We start from the raw sequence: 11,942 nt of genomic DNA, 5'->3' as shown, positions 1-11,942 counted from the left end.
TGCCTCTTATGCATGTGAGAGCTGGACAATGAATAAGGAAGACTGAAGAAGAGTTGATGCTTTTGAGTTGTGGTGTTGGAGAAGAATGCTAAGAGTACCATGGTCTGCTAAAAGGACTAACAAATCTGTCCTGGAAGAGGTGTAGCTAGAATGCTTCCTGGAAGAAAGAATGGCCAGACTTCATCTCACCTACTTTGGTCATGTTGTCCAAAGGAAGGATAACCATTCCCTGGAGAAGGATATCATGTTTGGTAAAGTGGAGAGTCAACGAAGAAGGGGAAGGCCCTCCACAAGATGGACTGACACAGTGACTGAAATGATGGGCTCAGGTATAGCAAGGATCGTGAGGCTGGCACAGGATCGGGCAGTGTCTTGTCCTGCTATGCATAGGGTCACTATGAATCAGAGATGACTTGATGGCACCTAACAACAACAACAAGAGCATACTGATAGTGCAATATTGTGTATGTAAAAGTGTTTATCTTTGTTGTCTTTACCTCTTGTGCACCTCTGTGTCTTCCTTTTCCTTATTGTATTGGTCACTTGCTTTTGGTATATTGTCTTTTGCATGGGTTTTTCAATATTTTAAAAATCAACATGACTTGACAGCATAATCAAAGATCTTACCTTTCTAATATCCTCATACAGACCTTTCAAGTCTCTCCAGCCAAGTTTAAAAGGATCGATGTATTTTTCACCACTCCATGTTTTACTGCAACAGCATGCCACTGGGGTTGTATGATGAAATCTGGGACCAGCAAAAGGCACAGAGTGTTAAGACTGAGTGCTATTTTATGACCTCATTTTTAAATAAAAATAATATAGACACACACATATATATATTCATACATGTAGTAGACTTAGACAATGAAAAATTAAGCCCAAATACTTACTAGAAATTAAGCATAAATCCAAAAAATCATCATGATTTAGGAAAACACACAGAATTCTGTTCTTTCTAAACAGTGTGACAAAAGTTCATTTTTATAACCAACACTTTGAAAACCTACAAAATTCAAGGAAGACTAAACTACATTCAGTGCGATTCTGGGTTAAGTTTAAATTCTATTATATTCCTGGTTTTTGAAAAGGCAGAGATCACAAAGAACAGATGCATGGCACTTGCTTAACCAACATATTAAATTTGCGGGACAATTTGGAATAGAAACTTACTAGCACAACAATTAGTAATTTTAGTAGTTGAATATGGATCATAAACTTACCTTGATATCCTATACACATTTGGAAAGGTAGATTTTAAACTCTTCACAAGATTAAAATAGGGCATCTATAAAATAAAATCAAGAGATTCATAAGAAAAATACTCCTGAAAACTTCAGTTCATAACATTGAAAAATAAAAACTCCCATAATTCACAATAATCTTTCTTTTAATTGACCTTATAGGTAGATTGTAAACTTTAGAAAAAGGACAGTATTAAAAAGCTAACTTCCTCTTCTAATTACTAAAACAAGACCTGTCATTATAGAAAATAAAGGTAAGAAAAAAGTAGAATATAAAAAACATGTATCATGTATTCCTGCTCTCAGAGAGTCAGTTTCCATATCCCTATCTCATCCTTTCAGATCTGAAAAGTAGTTTTCCATATTTCTCTAACCTGGAGTGAAGGGTTAAAATTACATAGCTAATATGGAGTGCTCTTAACCACTAGACAGTATAGGAGTTAAAAGCGGTGTCTTAGGAAGGCAGATTTTAGTTCAAATCCAAACATCTAGTTATATTACCTTGTAGTATCATTCTGATGGAGATATGTTGAGGTTAATTTAGAGTGTAAGCAGAGCTCTTAGCCCAGAGCCTAGTGTTCAATATATATTGAATACAGTATCTACTGAATAACCTATTTTCTGCTTCATAGTACACCTAAAAACTTAATACCAAACTCACTGTCATCGAATCAATTCTCTTAGTGGCCCCCACTGGGTTTCTAAGGTGGTAAATCCTCATGGACGTAGATTGCTCCATCTTCCTTTTGGGGAGTGGCTGAGTGGTTTGAACCACCAACTTTCTGGTTAGCAGTCAAAGGCCTTGGGCACTATGCCACCAGAGATCCTTCAAGCATATCTTAGGGAAATGTCTTCCAAAGTGGGGTTTAGGGGCATTTAGAAGAGCAATAAAATATTAAAAGGAAATTGTGGGAAACAGAGCTGTGACACTTGGGTATGCCACTATTAGCAGAAGCAACAACCAATTTTCCAAGAACTCATGTTCTTTTCCTTTCCATCACACATCCTCCCTGAGAGTCCACCTTGCCTCCCTTGGATGCACTTTTTAAAATAAAAGAAAATGCTGGGTGAGAATCAAAAGGGCAGCATTGACAAGTGATCTGGCAAAATCAGACGGTTTCTGCCCTACTATAAGATTTGTTACACTATTACTGGAGAAGTCAGAAGAATGTACAAATCAGGAAACAGCACAGCTGAAAACCTACTGGTTAGAAAACCAGAGCTGGCTTTACTGTTGTTGCTTTTCATCCCCAAGGATTATCAGGTCCTGAAAGACTCAGAATAATCAATAACAATGTGTCAGACAGAGACCAGAATGCTAATTGTATTATTTTATAATGAAAAACATCACTGACACATGAATTAGAAATACATTGTGCTGGTGTTGTCAGTGCAATCCCTCCTTGTGGTCACCAAGGCAGACATGGAAACTATCAACTTCATTCTGTGTCTGAGAAAGATCTTCAGTGCGCATGCAATCAGGAAAAGGAGTGTCAAAGGAAAGTATCTAGTGGCATCAGATGGTGGATGCAGCCATCTCCTCAAATAATGTCCACATCTTTGGTACTAGAAATACTCAAAACCTATGTAGGACATTATTGAAATGGGTCTTAGTAAAGTCTGTCTTCCTCTGATACATTTTCCATACTCTCCCAACTTTAGGAATGTCACATATTCTAAACAGGTCACTGGCATGCCTCGTTTTTATTTTTATTGTGATTTGGGTGCAAATTTACAAAGCAGATTAGTTTTACACTCAACAGTTCACACACATTTTGTTTCAAGGCACTGATTACAATGCTCCCAATGGCACAGCTTTCCTCCCACCTCCTCCCCACGTCCTTATCTAAGGCCTACCTCATTTTATTGCACTTCATACTTCTGCATTTTTTACAAATTGAAGGTTGTGGCAACCCTGTGTCCAGCAAGTCTATTTGTGCCATTCATCCAACAGCATATGCTCACTTCATGTCTCTTGTCACACTGGTAATTCTCACAATATTTCAAACTTTTTCATATTGCTATTACACACTTAATAGATTACAGTATAGTGTAAACCTAACTTTATATGCATTGGGAAAGCAAAAAATTCACATGACTTGCTTTACTGCAATATTACCTTTATTGTCGTGGGCTGGAACTGTACCCACAATATCTCTGAGGTATGCCTGTACTATCTAGTCTACCCACTAGCCCGCTGCCATTCTCTCTCCAGTTGTCTATTTTAGATACTATGGATCAACTATGGTACAATGTAGACAACTTTCATATGTGATAAAATATTATAATTTCATATTGGTAAAGTCTGACAGGTATTTGGAATTACGAAATGTGCCATATCTGAATGAAACCGGAGTCTTAAATTCAGATGAACCAAAAAGAAAAAAATGGTGGGGGGTTGCTTTTCAGATGGAAGTCCAACACTAATACTATTACTATGTGACTGGAAGGGTCTCTAAAAAGCCCCGTGGGTTCACAGATTCTGTGCAGTTACTTGTGCAGTTACCCTTAACATAATGGGTCTACCCCATGGCATAATGAGAACTAATAGTTACCAAGTGCAGAGCTCAAAACGATAAAAACATGTTCAGGTGCTAAATGAATTGCAAAGGGAGAAAAATGTGATTGAGTCCAAAGTCTAGGAGGCAATAGGGAAGAGCATCAAGTTGACAAAGTTATTGCTGAAATTCTGATTTGACTTCGGTCAAATTAAAGATTACCCCCAAGCTTCTCTATTTTCGACATCCTCTTTATCTTTTCTCCTTCTACTGCCCTTCCTCTCCCATCCAGGTGTGTTCTCCCTCCTAAGGAAATGATGTACGAGAAAAATCTAGTCCACCTGTAGCATAGTTCCTGCATTCTCCACAAGACCTGTTCCGATAATTCTGAGGCCATTTCGGTCCTCTCTATCTCTGAACTCCCGAAGCACTTCTTCCTGTAATGTTCCAGGTTAAGTTCTGTCCCCTGAAGCTCGCTGTAACTGATGATTTCCAGGCTTTACCTCTGTCCATACCCCAAGGAGACAATCTGCGTTTCCTGTGGTACGTTGCTCCTTACCACTTCCTCCTCAAATCCCAAATGCTCCTTCTTTCCTCAGGACACTCCTCTGCATCCCCGTGTGGAGCTTCCCTGCCTCAGGCAAACGCTTGGCTGCGACTCCAACCCACCACGCGGCTCTGTCCCATCTTGGGCAACTAGCTACACCTGTGCCCTAAATAAGGCCAACCCCGTGGTCCTCGGCCCACAGGCCCGATACCCCCCACCCGCCTTCTGGACGCGCGGGACCCGACGGCATGAGCTCGCTAGTTCCCATTCATTCCGCCGCGCCGCTGTCATTGGCACCGTGACCTCTGCGCCCGGATCTCAGGGCGCGCTTTCCGGCCTCACCCGTGTGTAGGCGCCCGCTGTGGAGAGCGTCCCAGACGACCCCACACGGCCGGGGCAGCCAGGCCCGGGTCTCCGCGCGGCCAGCCTCCAAGAGCAGCAGCGCCGCCACCGCCACCAGCATGAGGCCATGGTCAGAGTCTGAGAGTCGCGGCAGCGGCGGCGGCTCCGCCTATGGCTCCGGCGGCCCTCCTTCCGGGGCCCAGAGCCGGAAAACTGTCACAGGAAGAGCTTATACCCCGCCCGGTCTGGGGCAATGTTTTCTCGCTCCTCCCCTGGGTTGGGTTACTAGTCTCACAGAACTTCAGGCGCCTACTTGCCCCAGTAATAAGCGGGGTTGGCTGGACGCCCTCGCCATTTCGGGGAGGTGGCGGCGGTGACGGTGGCTGGGCTATTCTCCTCCCGGCCGCTGGGCCTAACCCGGAAGAAACTTAGAGTGACCCCTTGCCGCCTTGTGGATCTATAAACTAAAGCAGTAATAGCAAAAATGTACATTTTGGAGACCGACTGTTACCGAGAAATACAGAGCGGAAGACGTCCGGCCACTGACTCTTTTGCTCTGCGTGTTTAGGCAGAAACATGACTCCAAGATTCGAGTTCCCGCTTTGTTGCTTAATCTGGAGGCTACACTTTCTTTGTCTTTATCTTTTGGGTGTGACCGACCACGCCGTTGTCTGCTGCCTGTTGCAATCTGTCCTTGAAGGAAGTGCCAGCTTTATACATCTTTCCTGTAACAAGTCAAACCAGGCCCAGGGCTATTGTGAAAGAGAAGCCAAGTTAGCCTCAACTTTGGACTTTCGGACTCTCTCCTCTGAAAGCGTTATAGGTATATTGTGTGGTAGTGTGGCGGGATTGCAGATGCGTATGTAAGCCTCACTATTGAGTTATTGAGCTGTGTGAAATTTTTAATATTTACTAATGTTGAACCTACTTACAGCCAGTCCAGGAGATACTGAAGCATGTACAGGATTGGTGCACCATGTTGTTGTTGTTGTTAAGTGCCATCGAGTCGTTTCCGACTCATAGCGACCCCATGCACAGCAGAACGAAACACTGCCCGATCCTGCACCAGCCCCACAATCCCTGCTATACTCGAGCCCATCATCGCAGCCACTGTATCAATCCATCTCGTTGAAGGCCTCCCCCTCTTTCGTCAACCCTCCACCCTACCAAGCATGACATCCTTCTCCAGGGAATGGTCCCTTCTTACAACATGACCAAAATAGGTGAGACGAAGTCTGGCCATTCTTGCTTCCAAGGAGCATTCTGGCTGCACTTCCTCCAGGACAGATCTGTTAGTTCTTTTAGCAGTCCATGGTACTTTCAGCATTCTTCACCAGCACCACAACTCAAAAGCATCAACTCTTCTTCGGTCTTCCCTATTCATTGTCCAGCTCTCACATGCATACAAGGTGATTGGAAATATCATGGCTTGTGTCAGGCGCACCTTAGTCCTCAAGGAGATATCCTTGCTCCTCAGCACTTGAAACAGTTCCTTCGCAGTTGACTTTCCCAATGCTACACATCGTCTAATGTCCTGACTGCTGCTTCCGTTGGCATCGATTGTAGAACCAAGCAATGTGAATTCCTTGACAACCTCAATCTTCTCTCCATTGATTGTGATGCTGCTCATTGGTCCAGTTGTGAGGATTTTTGTTTTCTTTATGTTGAGATGTAATCCATACTGCAGACTGTATTCTTCAACCTTCATCAGTAGGTGCCTTAAGTCATCCTCACTTTCAGCAAGCAAAGCACCATATGGGTTAGAAAAACCTTTTCTTAGCTGTATGGCCACATCTACTCTTTTCATGGTAATGAGAGACAGTGCATTTATGACAGAAATCTATGATATAATGAAGCATTCAACACACAGAACCCATGAGAGAGTGTACGTGTTCTTACACAGAAAAAATACTGTCCTCAAAAAATTCACGCTGGAGAAATGTATCAGCAGATAGGCAATTGCAATTCCCTGTGTTACATGCTTTTTCTTGTTCTTGAACAGCTCTTTGCATAAATGAGTAGCCCTGGAGCTGAGCACATTATTTTCATATTTTTAGTGTATTATTGTTGTTATGTGCCATCGAGCTGGACTCGACTCAGAGAAACATAGAATACGTAAATAAGTTTCTTAACACCAATTTTAATGGATTTTTTCCAATCTTGAATATTATGTTGTTGTTATTTGCCGTTGAGTCAGCCCCGACTCATAGCGACCTCTCCTTTGGTTTCCGAGGCAGTATCACTACAGAAGTAGGATTGCCCAACCTTCCTTCCCAGGAGTGGCTGGTGGGTTTGAACCACCAGCCTTCTGGTTAGCAGTCAAGTGCCTTAGGCATTATGCTACCAGAGCTCCTTGAATATTATGTAATAGTATGTAAAGTGTAGAGTGCTTTATAAGTAAAGGTTATTATGAGGTAATCTGCTTCTGTAAAGATTTACAGCCTTGGAAACCCTGGGACAGTTCTAATATGTCCCATAGGATTGCTGTGAGTTGGAATCAACTTGATTGATGGCAGTATGTTTTGTGTTTTTTGGTTTAAGCCACAAATGAGTCTAGGAAGTTAAAAACATTGTCTAAGCTGTGCAGGTAGCTACCGAAGAAAAAACTCCTCTTATGCACAGTCTAGAAAAGACTTTGGCATTTTTCCCCCATTGGACTTAGACAAACAAAATACAGTTATTGTGTGCTGTCCAGTCAATTCTGACTCATAGTGGCCCTAAATGACAGAGTATAACCACCCCATAGGGTTTCCTAGGCTGTCATCTTGATGGGCAGATTGCCAGGTTTTTTATCCTTAGAGCCAGTGGTGTATTCAAACCGCTATATTTACTGATAAAAATAGAATATATAATTGAAAGCATTTTCAAATTGGTTATTTCAATGTTGGAAGGTTGGCTATACTTTCAGATATTTTTTTGTCATATTGTGAATACTGTTCAAAATATGCTACTTGTGGTAGGAAAACAAGGTCACTACCTCCTGTTGCAGGAGCTCTGGTAGCATAGTGCCTAAGGCACTTGACTGCTAACCAGAAGGCTGGTGGTTCAAACCCACCAGCCACTCCTCAGAAGGAAGATGGGGCAATTTACTTCCGTAGTGATACTGCCTCGGAAACCCAAGGAGGGGTCGCTATGAGTCAGGGCACATAATAACAACAACAACCAACTCCTGTTGCAAGGGGCCAGCGATCACAACAGGTTGAAGAGGGAAAGCAAAAAGTTTATTGAGTATAGATGCACAGGGAGACAGAATCACTTCTCTAAAATGTCTGTCTCACATGATTATATAGGGAAATGGGAAGGGGGTTGAAAATCCCTTAGAGAGCTAGGAATGCCTTTGTTCTTTTCTCTGGTTACTCCAGACTCAGCATCCCTCTTCCCAGGGTCTTCTTGCTTCATAGGCTACGGTTCTTAGCTGAAACCAGTTGTGGGAGAGGGTTGTGCTTAGAATACATAATTGAAAATAGCAAATCTTAAGAACTCAGTGTCTGTAAAAAGATTGGCTGTTATATTTACTTAAAAGAAAGATAATGGGGGGGGGGAATACCAAGTTAGTCACTATGATGAATGTTCACTTTAATCATGCCTGCTAGCCTGTGAAGGTTCTGTAGTTTTCAGTGGGGGGGGGCCCTTCAGCCTTCCACAGCATGTTCTATAGCTAAGAGGAGATGATGTATATAATACTTTATATTACTGGTTTACAGTACTTCATAAAACATGTCATCCTGATGTTGTTAGATCAATATTCAATGAATTATCAGGATAACACTAGTAGAAACATGAGGTTCAAACAAAATTTCCCTGAAAGATTAGTAGTTTTTGTGGATTTCATATTCTTATGCAAAATTGTGAATTCTAAAGAATTGAATTTTGAAATTACTGATTTCTGAATTATTGATAAAGGTATAATGTTTTTGACATTGTCTGTGGGATTTTAAGTCTATGGTTAGCTTGGTAAAGCCTAACAAAGGTGTGGGTTACATGCCACTGGAACAAGTAGTCTTGTTTGGTCCAGGGCCAGTGATGGCAGGGATTAACTGATCAGGTACTTTGTCCGATGTGAATCAATCAATACAAAATCATAACTACAGTGGAACATTTTATACTGTCTATGTATGCCCTATCAAAAGGAGCACAGTGGTGGTGTAATGGTTAAGGCATTTGGCTGCTAACCAAAAGGTCGGTATATCGAACCTACTTGACACTCTACAGAAGAAAGATGAGGCAGCCTGCTTCTATAAAGACTTATGGTCTTGGACACCCAGTAGGGGTTGCTATGACTTAGAATTGACTCCATGGCAGTGATTTTAGTTTGCTTTGGTTTGATACCCTATCGAAATGTTGAAAACTCAACTCACTGCCATCGAGATTCGACTCATAGTGACCCCTCCTTGGGTTTCCAAGGCAGTATCTCTATGGAAGTAGACTGCCCAGTCTTCCTTCTGAGGAGTGGCTGGTGGGTTTGAATCTCCAGCCTTCTGGTTAGCAGTCAAGTGCCTTAGGCACTACGCCACCAGAGCATCATAAAGGACAATGTATTAATAAATCATTTACTCCGTTTCCACAGGCTTGCCTGTGGAAGAAGATAAACGATTAGATCTGCTCCTCCTAATCATATTGTCAGGTTTTCTGCAGTGGATACTGAAATCACACATTTTTTGGTTGACTATCCACTCATTTTCCCATGCTGCTTTTATTTATTTATTTATTTAAATCATGTACTTACAGGAATGTACAAAGAGTTAATTCTGGCCCACATTTGCCTATTTTTGTTACTCTGATAAACCAAAAACCCATTATCATAAAGTCAATTGCTACTCATGGCAACCTGCCTCATAGGGTTGTGGCATAGTGCCTAAGGCACTTGACTGCTAACCAGAAGGCTGGTGGTTCAAACCCACCAGCCGCTCTTCGGAAGGAAGGTTGGGCAATCTACTTCTGTAGTGATACCGCCTCAGAAACCCAAGGAGGGGTCTCTATGAGTCAGGTCCCACTTGACATACAACAACATCCTTATAGAAGGAGCTCTGATGATGAAGTGGTTAAAGTATTAGATTGCTAACCAAAAGGATAGCGGTTTGAACCATCAGCCACTCCACTGGAGAAAGATGGGAGAAAGGTGAGGCAGTCTGCTTGATAAAGATTTACAGCCTTAGAATCCCGCTGGGGGCAGTTCTGCTTTATCTTATAGGGTCTCTGAGTGGGAATTGATTTGATCACAGTAAGTGGATAATCTTGTGAAAGCAGAGTGCCACATCTTTCTCCATGGAGCAGCTGGTGGGTTCGAACTGCCAACTTTTTGACTAGCGGCTGAGCACTTTAACCACTGCAGCTTCCTTTGTAGGGAAGATACAAGATAGCTCATGTTGTTGTTGTTATGTGCCATCAAGTCGGACCTGACTCATAGAGACCCCTCCTTGGGTTTCTGAGGCAGTATCACTACGGAAGTAGATTGCCCAACCTCATATTGCTGTTAAAACTGACTTTTACCTAGGCTTGAGTGACAATTCATTCCAAACAGTTGAGCAAATTGTTTAAGGACACCTTTCTCTACTGACTTAAAATATTTTCATTATATAAGGAAATCTTATATGTACTTTGGACACTTTTGCGCTTTCAATTGAGTTTATTGATCTTTCCATTTATTTTTAAGCCAAAAAACCTAAACTCTCTGCCATCAAGTCAATTCAACTCATAGTGACCCCTCCTTGGTTTTCGAGGTGGTATCATAGAAGAAGATTGCCCAGTGTTCCTTCTGGGGAGGATTTATTTTTGGACTGTTAATATTTTCAGTTATTATATTCTTAAAATTTCTATTATGATAAGCAAACTCCCCAGTTCTCTCTCTCTTCTTTATTTAAGAAATTTAATGTTTATTTATTTAGGTTTTTTTCAGATTTGGATTTATCCATTTCTTCAAAAAAAAAAAAAAGTCCTATTAGGATTTTAACTAGATTTCCATTATCTTTATTAAATAATTTGGGAATATTGACATCTTGGTAACATATTCTCTGTCCAGAAACATATTTTTGTGTTTTTTAATGTTGTCTTGGGAGCTCTGGTGGCATAGTGCCTAAGGCATTTGACTGCTAACCAAAAGGCTGGCGGTTCAAACTCACCAGCCACTCCTCAGAAGGCAGGTTGGGCAACTTACTTCTGTAGTGATACCGCCTCGGAAACTCAAGGAAGGGCTGCTATGAGTCCGATCCGACTCGACAGCAGTGAGTTTTTTTTAATGTTGTCTTGTACTTTTATTAATACACCTACCTTCTTCTAATTGTTCTTGTTTTAATTGCTTAGGAAAGCAGATTAAAATTTTAAGAATTGTGCTGAAATATGAATAAATACATTCTGAATATTTAAAGGAAGTTCAACAGTCTCTCCGTTTTTTTTTTTTTTTTTCTGTCTCCAACTTTTTAAATAAAGTACATGTGTTTGAGCTCATGGACTTTAGGAAACATGCTTTGTCTTTCAGAGGCAGTTTTTAAACTTCTGGCCTTGCATACAGGCATATTGTGAAGTTTCTGGTGTGATCTAAGAAGTTTGTCCATCTAGTAAAACGTCTGCCTGGTATTCGAATTCTTTATGTTTGTGTCTGTTTCCTTCAGTTAATTGTCAGTTTCTGAAGGGCAGAAAACATGTGGTTAAGTGCCTCATACTGTATATCTTGGTTAGATTCCACTGAATTGAATATTACTATAGCTTCTGATACCTTAATACAGCTCACTTTCATTTTATTTTTATATTCTTATTTATTAATAAGTTGTACATTCTCTTTGTCTCCTGGGAGTACAAAAATCTTTGAAGACAGGGTGTGTATCTTATTGTTTTAAACTTTTTCCATGTCCCATCCTCCTGGGCAGTTCCATATACTATACTATATGAATATTGATATGTTGCAGATTATTAAATAGCCTTTAAAGAACAAGGTATAAAAGAAATAGTGGTTTAAATTTATTTTTTTTGAAGAACTATATTCTTTTAAAGGAATATTAATGGTATATATGCAATAAATGAGAACATTAAGAAGGGTGTATTTTTTTTTTTTTATCAGCTGTATTGCCAGTTGATCCTGTTAAAGAAAATTATGTCCGTAGAGTGAAAAACTGTGTTTTTTCAGTTGTCTTCCCTACTCCTTTCAAATCAAGAGTACATCTTGTGAGTCAATCTGAAGCCAGAGTTCTAGCAGCCTCCAGGAACATCTTTAACCAGAAACCTTTTAGTGTCAGTAGTGCTAACAGAACTTTTGTAATTCTTAACACTCCTTAGGGCCTTTATCTGCCCTCCAGTCTCAGCAGGTATCAAGGAACT

General features: G+C 41.0%; 2 protein-coding genes across 2 annotated transcripts in view; one reads left to right on the top strand and one right to left on the bottom strand.

Annotated features, from left to right (window-relative positions):
- Window positions 1-4,760, bottom strand: part of PDSS1 (decaprenyl diphosphate synthase subunit 1) — a 67,069-nt gene extending 62,309 nt beyond the window's left edge. The window contains exons 1-3 of the mRNA XM_007936418.1: window positions 4,632-4,760; window positions 1,224-1,288; window positions 628-748 (exon numbers count right to left, since the gene is read on the bottom strand). Coding sequence (XP_007934609.1) covers window positions 628-748; window positions 1,224-1,288; window positions 4,632-4,760 — 315 coding nt within the window. The remainder of the gene's footprint in view (window positions 1-627; window positions 749-1,223; window positions 1,289-4,631) is intronic.
- An 11-nt stretch (window positions 4,761-4,771) lies between these two features.
- The window catches only part of LOC103193262 (protein adenylyltransferase SelO-like), a gene marked incomplete at its 5' end in the record, with an annotated part of 95,354 nt that continues 88,183 nt past the window's right edge, over window positions 4,772-11,942 (top strand). Inside the window, 5 exon segments of the mRNA XM_042780343.1 lie at window positions 4,772-5,005; window positions 5,007-5,039; window positions 5,041-5,077; window positions 11,686-11,810; window positions 11,921-11,925. Coding sequence (XP_042636277.1) covers window positions 4,772-5,005; window positions 5,007-5,039; window positions 5,041-5,077; window positions 11,686-11,810; window positions 11,921-11,925 — 434 coding nt within the window.

The sequence above is a fragment of the Orycteropus afer genome, unplaced genomic scaffold (assembly GCF_000298275.1).
Source record: "Orycteropus afer afer isolate SDZICR_OR568_19922 unplaced genomic scaffold, OryAfe1.0 scaffold00035, whole genome shotgun sequence".
Lineage (NCBI taxonomy): Eukaryota > Metazoa > Chordata > Mammalia > Tubulidentata > Orycteropodidae > Orycteropus > Orycteropus afer.
This window is presented reverse-complemented; position numbering and strand designations above follow the sequence as displayed.